We start from the raw sequence: 12735 nt of genomic DNA, 5'->3' as shown, positions 1-12735 counted from the left end.
ATCTATTTTTTATCTCACTGACATACTTGTTTTTGAGGTTCCCATTTAGAAAGCCCTCCACCCGCAAGATTTCTCTGACTCCTCAAGACTGGTTGAGATTCTCCACTATTTCTTCCCATAATATCCTGTCTTTTTTCTATCTAGAACTTTTTATTTTGTACTTAAATTTTATGTTTTCTTGTGCCACTCACAGACTATAAATTCTTTGAGGGTAGGGATATTGTCTTCAATTCACTTTCCTCTTCTGAGGTGAAAGATATTTCAGTCCAACATCCTTATCTGTTTGCTCTGAGCTGTCATTATCTATGAGGCTATGAGTGTACTGAGCTCTCACTCCCACATATGCAGACACATACCCCAAACTGGACCCAGGTAACAGAGTTTGTCATGATGGGCTTTGCTGGGGTGCATGAAACACACATCCTCTTCTTTTCACTTTTCCCCACCATGTACCTGTTCATCTTGGTGGAGAACTTGGTCATCATCTTAGTGGTGGGTTTGGACCACCAGCTATATAGATCCATGTATTTCTTCCTGATGCACTTGTCTTGCCTTGAAATCTGGTACATTTCAGTCACAGTGCCTAAGATTCTGGCTGGTGTAGTTGGGATGCGTGGGGAAAAGAATATCTTGTTTGCTGGCTGCCTGTTTCAGCTCTTCATCTTCACCTTCCTTGGGGCAACTGAGTGTTTCCTACTGTCTGCCATGGCCTATGACCACTATGTGGCCATTTATATGCCTCCCCAATATGGGGCCTTGGTGTCTAGGGGCACCTGCATCCATCTGGAAGCTGCTTGTTGGCTGGTGAGCTTCCTCATACCTACTTGGCCCATCTACCTCATGTCCCAGCTGACATTTTGTTGCCCCAATGTCGTTGACCACTTCTTCTGTGATGCGTCACCCCTGCTTGCCTTGTCCTGTTCAGATGTCATCCTAAAGGAGACCATAGACTTCCTGGTCTCTCTGGCTGTGCTCCTGGCCTCCTCTGCAGTCATTGCTGTGTCCTATGGCAACATTGTCTGGACACTGCTGCACATATGCTCAGCTGCAGACAGCTGGAAGGCCTTCTCCACTTGTGCAGCTCACCTGAGTGTAGCGAGCCTCTTCTATGGCACACTTCTCTGTATGTACGTCCAGAGCAAAGTGGCCTCTTTCATCAACTTCAGCAAGGTGGTGATTCTTCTACTCCATTGTCATGCCAATGCTCAACTCTCTCATCTATAGTATTTGGAACAAGGAGGTGAAGGGAGCTCTTGGCAGAGCCTTTTCTCTCAAGTCTATGACAGGTCAGTGAGGAGACAGGTGGAGACTCAGTTTCCTTGCGTTGGCTCTTTAGAAGGAGAATAGTGAGGACTATGGAATGGAGCTATACCTGGGTAGTCAGGAGTCATGGAATATGTATTAGTTAAAGCAAAATACTAATCTGTTATAACAAGAGAGACCTAACTATAATGTAGCCAGAGAATGAAGGATATTTTGTCTTTCCTACAAGAGTCCAAAGTGAATGCTCCAGGTTTGTGGGTGACTTTGCTCAATAGGTATTCAAGAATACAAGTTCCTTCCATCTTTTAGAGTCAGCATCCCCTGGGATTTTGGCAAATTAAAGCCAATGGGCCAAATCCAGCTCAGGCTTTGTTTTTAATGAGCTCTGAGCTAAGAATTTTTTTATATACAAATCAAAAGTAGATTAATATTTCACAACACAAATATTTCATAAAATTAAAATTTCAGTGTCTATAAAATAAGTTTTACTAGAACACAGTCCTACTATATGTGTTGTCCATGGCTGCTTTTGTGCTACAATGACAGAATTGAGTAGTTGGGACGGATACCACTTACCAACCTCCAATCCAGGGCTTTCTTATTTGCATGGTTGACCCCGGGCCACAGTGGGCAAGAAAGGTGAGGATAGAGAATGGAGGAGACACATCCTGTATCTTAAAGTTTCTCCATTAGATGCAGCAATCATCATTTCCATTCAACTCTGTTGGGGCGAAGTTAGCCATAGGTCACATCTACTTGCAAGACTGCTAAAAATAGTCCACAGTTGGGAACCAGATATCCACTGACAATGTCATTATCATGGAAAAAGAGGAAAGCAAATTGTGGTAGACAACAAGCAGTTTCCACCACAAAGTCCCCAGAGTCACAGCTGATTTTCCATGTGATCTATGTACTTATCTTCTGTGTATCTACATTCTATTATTTGAAATATAGACTGATCCTCCCTCTATACCAAATGGTCTATGAAAACTGATTTAAGAAGATCTCTATAGCAACGTCGGCTCACTTGAAGTGAGGTTTAAAGAAACAATTATAATTCAAGTAGTTCCTATGTGTAGATAGTTGCATTCATAAAGATATTGCCAATCATGATTTAAATGTGGATTCCAAAAGCTATAGCAGGTGGAAGAGGAAAATATCAAGCTTGGGACTGGGTCAGGGGAAGGACAGATCTTCTATGATGATGTTTCTCAACTGGCCAATAATGAGCAGATCCTATGATGATGCCCTTGAACATCACAGTCTCTACCCCTCTCCCCCAGCCCAGTATCCCAAATGTTGCATTTTTAGTAGTTAACAGAGAGGGCACAAATCACATATTTTTAAAACCATTTTACTTATTAAATATTTTATCAGTAATGCGTAACATCAGTAATGTTCTTTTGGATGACGACAATATGTAAAAACAGTGCAATGATGAGGACCTTCAGGATCAAATATAAGAATTCAACTGAATAAAATAGAAAGAGTAGATACTTTCAGGTACCTCACCTGAGTAGATAGGACACAAAATAAATTTTACTTTAAGGTTTCTGGCTGATGGAAATAAAGAAAAAGTTACTGGGTGTATTATCAGAGTTCTCCAGAGAAACAGGGTCAACAAGCTATATCTGTATCTATACGTTTGCTATAGGAATTGGCTCATGTGAATATGGAGGTTAAGGAGTCACAGGATTTGCCATTTCAAACTGGAGAACTAAGAAAACCATTGGTGAATTCAGTCTGAGCCTGAAGGCCTGAGAACCAGAGGAACCTATTTGTAACTCTTGACCTAAATCCAAAGGCCTAAGAACCAGGCATGCTAAAGTCCAAAGGCAGGAGAAGAGGGAGGTCTCAGCTCAAGCAAAGAGCAAATTCAGCCTTTACCTGCCTTTTTATTCAATTCAGCCATTCAATGGATTGTATGATGCCTCTCTGTGTTGGTGAGGACCATCTTTTTTACTCAGTCTACTTTTTCAAATGCTAATCTCTTCAGAAACACCCTCACAGGTACACCCAGAAATAAGGTTTTACCATCTGTCTGGGCATCCCTTAGTCCAGTCAAGTTGATATACGAAGTTAATCATCACACTGGGCTCCGTAGTTCTCATTTATGGTAGCTGAAAGACTTCAATTACAAGCACAGGGAGTATTTCTGGATTTTTAGAACTACTCTAAAAACAACTTATGGAAAGTATCAGTAAAGCTTACAATTTTAAGTACCTTGAAGAAGAAATCTATATTTTTGAGATAAATTACATAGAATGGTAAAAACTCTGAGTTGTACACTTAAAAATGATACTAAAATGTAAAAGTAAATCTTTTTTTTTAATAAAATCACATATAAGAAACTAAACTGAATAAAAGGCTTTTGTGAATGTGTTTATTACATTTTAAACAACTACTCCCTTAAAAAACAGACCTAACTACAAGAATCTGTGGTGCTGGTGAGATTTATGATATGTATAGATATTGATAGCTAAAGTTTTTAAAGCCACTGGTAATGGTAGATTAATCTGAAATAAAGATAAATTATGAAATCATATCATGGAAAATGCATATTTCTGTAAATAGGGAATTTCTGAGAATATAATTCCATCTTTGAGAGTATATTTATTCATTGAGTGAAACACAGACCCGTGAAGTGCTAGATTAACATAAACAGCACTTCTTTAGTACTCAGAGACTATCACAGGGAGTTGTTCCAGAGAGAAACAAGACTTATAAGATAGAATTCTGTAAGGAGTGCTGCTGATCTTGTTGTGCCCACTCTGAGTACTAGGATGTTGGCTTAATTGTTGACTAGGACTACCTGGTAACCACCCTGGAGAAGGTCCTTTGACTTGGGACTTGGTGAGAAGGACTGGATCTACACTTTGAAATAGAACTCTATCATTTGCTGTGCAAAATTATGTAACATAGTCAAAGGCTTTGATAAAGGTCTACTTCGCAAAGGCCCATCTGGACCTCCTTCTATGATCCCAGGTTCTTCTTATCCCTTGAACCTGTGTGGGGATTCCAATTTCTTTTTTCAGGGTCCTTAGTCTTTGTTTGGTCTCTTCATTTTCAATTTTTAGATGCCAAGTCCTAAGAAGTTGATCCAAGGTATGTTTGTCAAATGCTGTCTTTGCTATGGAATGCCACAGCTCTCTGATTCTCTAAATTCAGTTTTCTTTATCTATATCCTTGTTTCCTTTGGTGACTTCATTGTCATTGGTCTAAATAACATTCTTGGCCACCCATGGCCAGATAGGAGCATTCTGAACTCCTCTTAGCAGGAACTTAAAATGAATCTCATTGCCCAGAAACATGGATGCCTTGATACCTTGTCATTGCCATCCCTCCTCAGGGAGCAGTCCAGGAGCACTGTCATTTAATTAATAGATGCCCAGCATTTTGTGGGCTTCGTTAGCATCCTCACACTCTCATGGAGGTGGAGGGGCTTCATTTAGAGCAGACTTTGCTCTAGTGGTTGCTCTGGCGTATGACTGGGTATGTGACAGTCACCTGTCCTCATCTACCCAAACACAGGCAGCTAACAAGAGCAGGTTCCGGTTGTTTACTTCTTATAAAACAGGTTCACAATAAATATATTCAGTTCTCTCTGATCAGGTTAGGTTGGAAATGTTAGATCACAAGCTCTTTGTGTGTAAGGACTATACTTTAACCTCTCTGAAGGTCCCTCCCAGGACCTAGCTTGGAACAAGTTTCCCACAAAAGTTATTCAGCAACAGATTAAGAGATCAGGTTTGCCATTAAGTATAATTTTATGGAATTTTTTAACAAATGCTAGCTTAACTCTTGCTATGTCCTGGGTACTATTCTAAATGCTTTATAAATATTAATTCATTAACTCCTCATTGATAACTCCACAAAGTCGATGCTATTATTATCTTCCTTTACACACAAGAAAACTGAGGTACAGAGAAGTTAGATAACTTGCCCAAAGTCACGCAGCTAAGAAAATGGCAGAGCTAGGGATTGAAACTCGTTCATCTGACTCTTAACGTCTGCTCAATGACACCCTTGGTAAATTGGTCCTTTCTCTTGGCATCAGTTCCTTTATCTGTAAAAGGGCAAGGTGGACTGGATGACTTCAAATATCCACCACATGAAGGTTTAATATGTGCTGAGCACTTTCACACATTTTCTTATTTCATCACCATAACAACCTGAAAATGAAGGCTTAGCTCACTTTACAAGGGAGGAAACTGAGGCTCAATGAGGTCAAGTAACATGCCAAAGTACACATAGCTACAACATGGGGAGCCAGGAGGATCTGCACCAGGTCTTTTTGACTCTGTTCCACCATACCACCTCGATGCTTCCTCTCGAAGATCTCTTCCAATGCTAACTTTGCATAAGTTGATTTATTCACTCATCAACCAACTATTCTGTCTCCTCTCTGTACCAGGCACTGGCTGTCTGCTAAGGGGCCACAGGATGAATTAGACCAGATGCTTCCATCAAGCACAATATTATTTGTAAACAAGTCTCCTCTCCCTCTGGTAGAATGAAATGCAAAATAGAAGCAGCTAAGTGACCAGGAGGAGTTAAGACTAGCGTGATGGGGCTCAGAGGAAGGAAGGTTTTCCTGGTGGTGAGCTTAGGGAAGGCATCCTTGAGAAAGCAGCACTCTTTATGGTCCACTTCTAATTTTCTCACTTGAGATGATACCTGCCAAGCATTTGTTCTTTTGTGTTCTTTTTGGGATGGAGAAGGATGATGTAGCATTTGGGAAAGAAGAAGCAGGACATGAGGCCTCCTCCTGATGCTAAGATGGCAAAGACCTCCACAGCCACTGTGTCTTTGCCTTGGGCACTCATGTAGGCAGGGATGAAGGACACCCAGACACAGGAGCAGACCAACATGCTCACTGTGATATGCTTTGCTTCATTGAAAGTGTCAGGCAGCCGGCGGGCAGGGAAGGCCACCAACAAGCTGACCAGACCTAGCAAACCCAGGTAACCCAGCATGGTATAGAACAGTTCCAAGGAGCCCTCATCACACTTTACAGTCACTGTGGACCCAGGCTCTGTAGAGTTCACAGGCCTTGGGGGCCATCTGGTCACCCAGAGCACACACATGGTTGTCTGGACCAGGGAACAGACAATGGGGATGGTGGTAGGGAGAACTGGACCCGTCCACTTCCTAATCCAAGTGTCTGGCCTGGTGGCATGGAAGGCAGCCACCACCACGATTGTCTTGGCCAGCACAGTGGACACACAGAGTGTGAAGGTGACCCCAAAAGCTGCTTGGCGCACAGCACAGGTGAAGGGCCCTGGATGCCCAATGAACATGAAGGGGCAGAGGAAACAAAGGGCCAAGGAAGACAGCAGAAGGTAGCTGAGCTGGCGGTTATTGGCTCGGACAATGGGAGTGTGGTGGTGCCAGATGAAGACACCTAAGATGGCCAGAGAAAGAAGAAACAGCAGGGCTGTGCAGACAGCCAACACTGTGCCGAGGGGCTCATGGTAGGACAAGAAGTCAAGGGTTTTGGGGATGCACTGACTCTTCTCCACATTGGGCCACTGGTCCTCAGGGCACTTCTCACATGCAGCGCTATCTGAAGGGAGAAAGAGAAACTGGGTCAGAGAACAGAGTGGAGACACTTCTGGAAATGTTCCCATGGTAAAGCAGTTGTATGATTTGTGATGGCTTTTTGGTTCACTGTATTTCAGTCTTGTTACTACCAGTCTTCCACATTGCTGATGTCCTTACATCCAGGGCCAAAGACACAGATGGCAGAAATTCTGACAGCTGCTACTTATCATATATCACACTATAGTGAAAAGTCATTGACACAACAACCTATGGAAGCTCTAACTCCTCTCTAGGCTTCAACACTTTGAACTGAACAATTGCGGCAATGTCATAATTGATAGTCACAGCTAATTTATGCATTTAGTAGTTCATCAGCCTGTTTAATTTAAGGAATGTTTATGGGAGTGCTTACTATGTACACAGACTCTCTCTTTTTTTATGGAGTCATCTTTTTCTAAATCACTCCTTTGATAGGACTTATCAGAGCTTTGCTTTATGTAGGGATTTTAAGGATACACTTTGTGGCTGGATCTCCAGAGCAGTCATACATTCTTATTTAACCTCATTACTTGATTTGTTTATATCTCCATGTCCCTAGATACTTTGATTCTATGCCTTAGTAATCCACAAGTCCAAGGATTTCTTCTTATTTATCACTTCCATCATCTTTGTAGCATCCTGTGACTCCTCAGCAGTGCCTTTCTCTTCAACTGGGCAAAAATTATCCTCAAAATCCTCATCTTTCCCACACTGAGAGTTTTCAGTGTGAGGAGACACCTTGTCCAAACCTGTGGCTTCAACAATTACCTTGATTCTCAACCTGGTCTTCCCGATCAAATCTTGGTCCTTTTCATTGCATTCATTGCCTATTAATCTCCTCCAAACACATATTGAAATGTACACTGCGTCTCTTCTCAAGTAATTGAATGTTTTCCTATTTCCTACACAATAGAGTCTTTGCTCCTGAATCTGGCAAGGAAGGCCCTCTGTGATCTGGCCACTTGCTTCTTACATCTCCTATCACAGTCTGTACTAAAGCCACTCTCAAATACTTATCGCTTTATGCCTTGAGCCTGCCTTTACTAAGTTACTCCTTGGCCTCACCTATCCTTATCATGCTTCATTGCCTTTGAAACTCCACTTGTTGTTCAAGGCCTACATCCCATGTCACCCTCCTCAGTGAAAAGTCCTTCTACATTAGAATAATGTACGCTTTATTAGAATAATTGTTTCCATGATATATGCATCCTCATGTTTACTGCAGCATTAGCTACAATAACCAAGTTATGGAAATAACCTAATTATCCATGGGTGAAGAAAAAAAATTTCTTTATATGCATACATATATATACGTATAATATATAGAATATAGAATATTATTCAGTCATAAAAAGGAATGAAATCTTGCCATTTTCGACAATGTGGATGGACACCAACGGCAGCCTCCCTCTTTACCTGGTCTCATGGCGATCTCCCCTTTGGGGCAGGGAAGGCAACTGTAGCAGCAGTTTGACTTCTCAGATAGGGTTGACTTCCTGGTCCCCACAGGGCATTTTTCATTGCACATGGAGGAAGGGACCTACATATGAGAGGAGAGAGAGAGAGTTGGGGAGACTGTGGGGGAAATTGAAGAATATCTGTGCTATCAGGTCCTAGAGGAATTAGCAACATCATTCTGACTTACTGGCTCCCTCCATATCTTCTTCTTTGCTCCCTCTCCTTCATTTTTATTTTTTTAATCAAAATCCTTTTAATCTCCTTTTTCTTCCTTTGCCTCTTTCTTCTCTCTCTTCCCTCCCTTTCTTACTCAATAGTTATCAATATGTTCCATGTATCAGTTACTGTGCAGGGTATTAGGGAAATAACAGTAGGAAAAACTGAGCTCTAAGGATTTCACAGTCTGGGGGGTGGATGGGGAACCAAGAAATCTTGAAAAGAAAGAAATGAGCATCACTGCTCCACAGACAAAAGGCTGGCCACTGGCTGTTGGGTTGAAATTCGGGTTCCGCCATTCATAGGCTGAGTGACCTTGGGTTTAACCTCTCTCAGCCTCAGTTTCTTTTCAATAAAATGGGATTAGTAATAATATCTATTTTGAAGATTGTGTGAGTATTAAATGAGATGATTTAAGTGAAGCCCATGTTATAGTACCCAGAACAGTGTAAATTCACAACAAATGCTAGTAAAGCAGGATAATATTCTGAATATTCAGAGAAGTTTGTCTTCCACTCTGAGTTCACTAAATCGCTTCATTTTATTTTGCAGGACTCACTTTCCCCCAGCCCAGACAGAACTGAGCCAGTAGATCAGAAACAAAGGCTGCAAACACTACCTAAGCCACTAGTCTATGGATTCTCAACCTTATGCACTACTGGACACTTGGCTGGGCATTATTTGTTACAGAGGGTAATATTTGGATAATCCTTTGGTATGGAGGGCTGTTTTGTGCACTGTAGGATGTTTAGCAGCATCCCTAGGCTCTATCCACTAATGCCAGTAGTATTTCCCCCAAATTGTGACAACCAAAAATGTCCCCTGATACTGCCAGTGTCACCTGGGAGGCAAAATCACTCCCAGTTGAGAACCACTAGTTTCAGATCATGCTTGCAGAATGCATTTTCTTGTAAAGATCTGATACAAGGATTCTGTGGTCTGGAGATGGGGAAGTGAGTGAGAAGATGCCTAAAACTGTCCTGATTGAAGACCACAACAGCCAAGGGCCAGCCCTTTGTCTGTGGAGCAGTGATGCCCATTCTTCCCTGGAACTCTATGCTGTTCCCTTGCTCATCATCCACCTATTGCTTTCTCCCAGGGTGAGGGATTTGGACATTGAGGTGTGACAGTTGTGGGAATGCAAAAAGAATTACCAGACTAAGATGAGATCAGAGGGAACCAGTTTGCAGTCACTGAGAATGGAAACAAAACATACTATCCCAGATATGGCAATTTTCTTACTCTTATTCTTATTATAGAGATATGTGGAAAATGCTTTAGATGCTCGGAGAAGGGAGGGCTTAATCCTCCTAGGTGAGTTGGAGAAAACTGCAGGAGGCTTGGTGTGATAGTTGAGATGCAATAGCACTTAAATTAGAAGTCCCCACCTGGTCACCTTAGATATTTGGGGTCTAGGAAAGGACTTGGTCACCTTAGATATTTAGAGGTCTGGGAAAGGACTAATGAGATGCCAAGGGTGGTTGTCCATTGTTTGAAAAAGCTTGGCATCAATTGTCTATTTCTTGACATAAGGCTGAAAGGCTAAAACAGTAGTTACTCCAGGTAGGCACTATGGCTATCTCAGGGAAATCTTGAACTGGCAATTACAGATAATTTACTTTCCCATTTGCTCATGACTTACCCTTGCCTTTAGCAAGCTCCTTAGTTTTGGGAGCCAGGGAATAGTTTTGGAAGGTGTTATTTGCTACACAGCCTCAGAGTTGCATAAGTCGATAATCCACCCTACTCTCCCTCTGACCAAGTACCTTAAGTCAGTTCAACACAACAAATACCGCTGGATGCTTAGAGGTGCAAGGTTCTATGTTGGCTTGGTCCTTAGGGAGCTCTCACCTTTGAGATTCCTTCTTTCCAGATAATGGCGCTGTCATTTATCAGTAGCTCTTCTCCAGGAGGTGCTCTGAAATCAAAATATCCAACAATCGCTGTCTGTCCTCTCTGGTCTGGGAGGATGTACATGTTTTTAATGTTAAGTGTTGCCAGTATCTCCCCATCTTTGGTGAAGAAAATCTCTTTCTGGGCTCTGGTATGGAAGCGAACCTTCTGAGTGTAATGGAGTACCTGAGACAGGGGGAAAGAAAATAGAAGGAAAGAAACTGGTTAGGAACAGAACAGGCAGGGGGACTTCCTCCACATCACTGGACCTTTCTCTCACTTCTGTATTTTCCAGAAATTGGAGGAAGACACCTTATCTCTGCACATTTTGTGAAAAAAGAGCTCTGTTTTTCTCATCTCCCAAGTTTGTGTTAATCTGTGTGGGTAGGAAAGTGAAAGGTAGAGGTGAAAATTGAGTTAATGGAAGTCTGGAAGTCTCGGGTCTTGCCTAAGATCAGTTCACAAACAGGCTGCTCTTACCTTCCAATTTTCCACCATCCAACCACACAAATTACGTAGGGTCTTTCTTTGCCAGACATGATTGGTAGCTAGTATACAAAAGCTCAGTCCTGACTTCAAAGGCTTCTCAACAGTGTGGTTGATAGAAAATGTTTTTTTGATTAAAAGAAGATGTAGACTGTGGATTGAAGAGTATGAATGTTTCAATGTATTCCAAACTCTTCATAGCTGAGAGAACATCATATTATGTGACTATCAGAGTCCTATTATCATTCGCTTCTGGCAATAGCATAAGTAGTAGAAAAGGGAAGACAGGCAGAGTGCCTTTGGGAGCCCACCAGAAACTTTAGAGTGGGTGGTTTTTTGAACATCTTTGAAAGATGGATTGCCTTTAATCTGTGATTACAAAAATGAGTTGTGATCTTTCCAAGATACCAGGAAACTTTTAAGAAGACCTTTGAAGGTCCACTTGCCCTTGCAATCCTGTCTTTCTACGATTTTTTTCCTTACTCTATCCCATGCTTTGAACCTACTGAAGAACTTTCCCACCTGTTCATGCCATATTCTCTAATACTTAGTAAGTACGATTATTTATTACTCTTTCCAACTAGAGTGTAAACACCTTGAAGGCAAGCACACATTTTGCACATTTCTTTATCCCCCATTGCTCTAAGATGCATGAAAATTGCTTAGTAAATACTTGTGGTATAAACACATATTTGTTGAATTAGGCCACAGAAGCCAAGTAAGACTAGAGGAGGGAGTTTGAGCAAATCACTCGATCAGGGGGCAGAGCTGGGTCTAGAATCCTGAAAGATTTCTGACTTCTTCAGCATAGAAGGCAGTAGAGAGCAGTGGCCCAGTGCCCAGACTCTGGATCCAGGTTGCCTGGTGCGATTCCTGACTCTACCTTGAAGCAGCTGTGTGTTGGACATGTTGTTCTATCTCTTGATTTTCTTGTCTGTAGAAAGAGGACCTACCCCATAGGGTCATCATAAAGATGAAAGGTGTTAATACATATAAAGTGCTTGTAACATTACTTGGCGCAGACTAGCACTCAAAAAGTGTCAACCATTTTTACTCTTACAACCTTTAAGAACTCATACAACGTTAATACTGATAAAATTACCTAAAACCCACCTTAAAGAAGCTGTGCCTAATTTGAAGACTGTTTTTAATGTTAAGAGGACTTTTCTTCTTCTCTGACTTCATTTCTATAACTTTGCTTGGACATTGGCAGTGGTGTGCTGCTAAATGTTTAACAATTGGCTCTCTGGGGAAAAAGCTAAGATTGTAGTGTTTGCTGATTTCCATGGTTTAACAAGCAATTTTCATAATTCTTCACAATTTTACAACTGACTCTCATTGCCAGTAGGAGCCAATTCTCTTTTCAAGATCTTGACCCCTGGTATCTTTAGTAGTGAAGGATTTGAGCCCAAGTCACATAGGCCCTAAATTGAGTACTGCTTTCATAGATCATGCTGCCTGTCTGCTAGTCTGTGGCTCACAGCAAGCTGGGATGGACAAGGACTGGGCAGGCTGTCTTGGCTGCTTACCTGCCAAGGTCTGGCGCTCTGTGCATCAGCACAGGTGCCTCCCAGGAATGGTCCTTCTCCTGGAGAGCAGGATAGCAGGTTGTGATAGGCGGCCATCAGGGCTTTGGCTGCCAGGTAAGCTTGGTAAGTGGCTGTCAGATCATGAAGTTTGAAGGCAGACGGGTGGACAGCTGTCATGTTCTCAAGCCCTGTGCAATTCTGAGCCCCTTCTCTGGAACTTTGGGTGGAAGCCCCTAATCCAGACCACCTGCATCCATGCAGCTCCTCCCACAGCTTCCTCATCAGACTATTGCCTGGGTACATGGCT

The 12735-nt window shown here is 42.1% G+C and overlaps 1 protein-coding gene across 1 annotated transcript; it reads left to right on the top strand.

Annotated features, from left to right (window-relative positions):
* Positions 1-342: 342 nt before the first annotated feature.
* On the top strand, positions 343-1224 carry OR6Q3 (olfactory receptor family 6 subfamily Q member 3). Its single transcript, NM_001391335.1, is given in 1 exon segment — positions 343-1224. A coding segment is annotated over 1 exon segment (882 nt).
* Positions 1225-12735: the final 11511 nt, after the last annotated feature.

This window comes from Equus caballus, chromosome 12, assembly GCF_041296265.1.
Source record: "Equus caballus isolate H_3958 breed thoroughbred chromosome 12, TB-T2T, whole genome shotgun sequence".
In the NCBI taxonomy this organism is placed as follows: Eukaryota; Metazoa; Chordata; class Mammalia; order Perissodactyla; family Equidae; genus Equus; species Equus caballus.
Note: the sequence above shows the minus strand (reverse complement) of the source record. Positions and strands in the feature narration are given on the sequence as shown.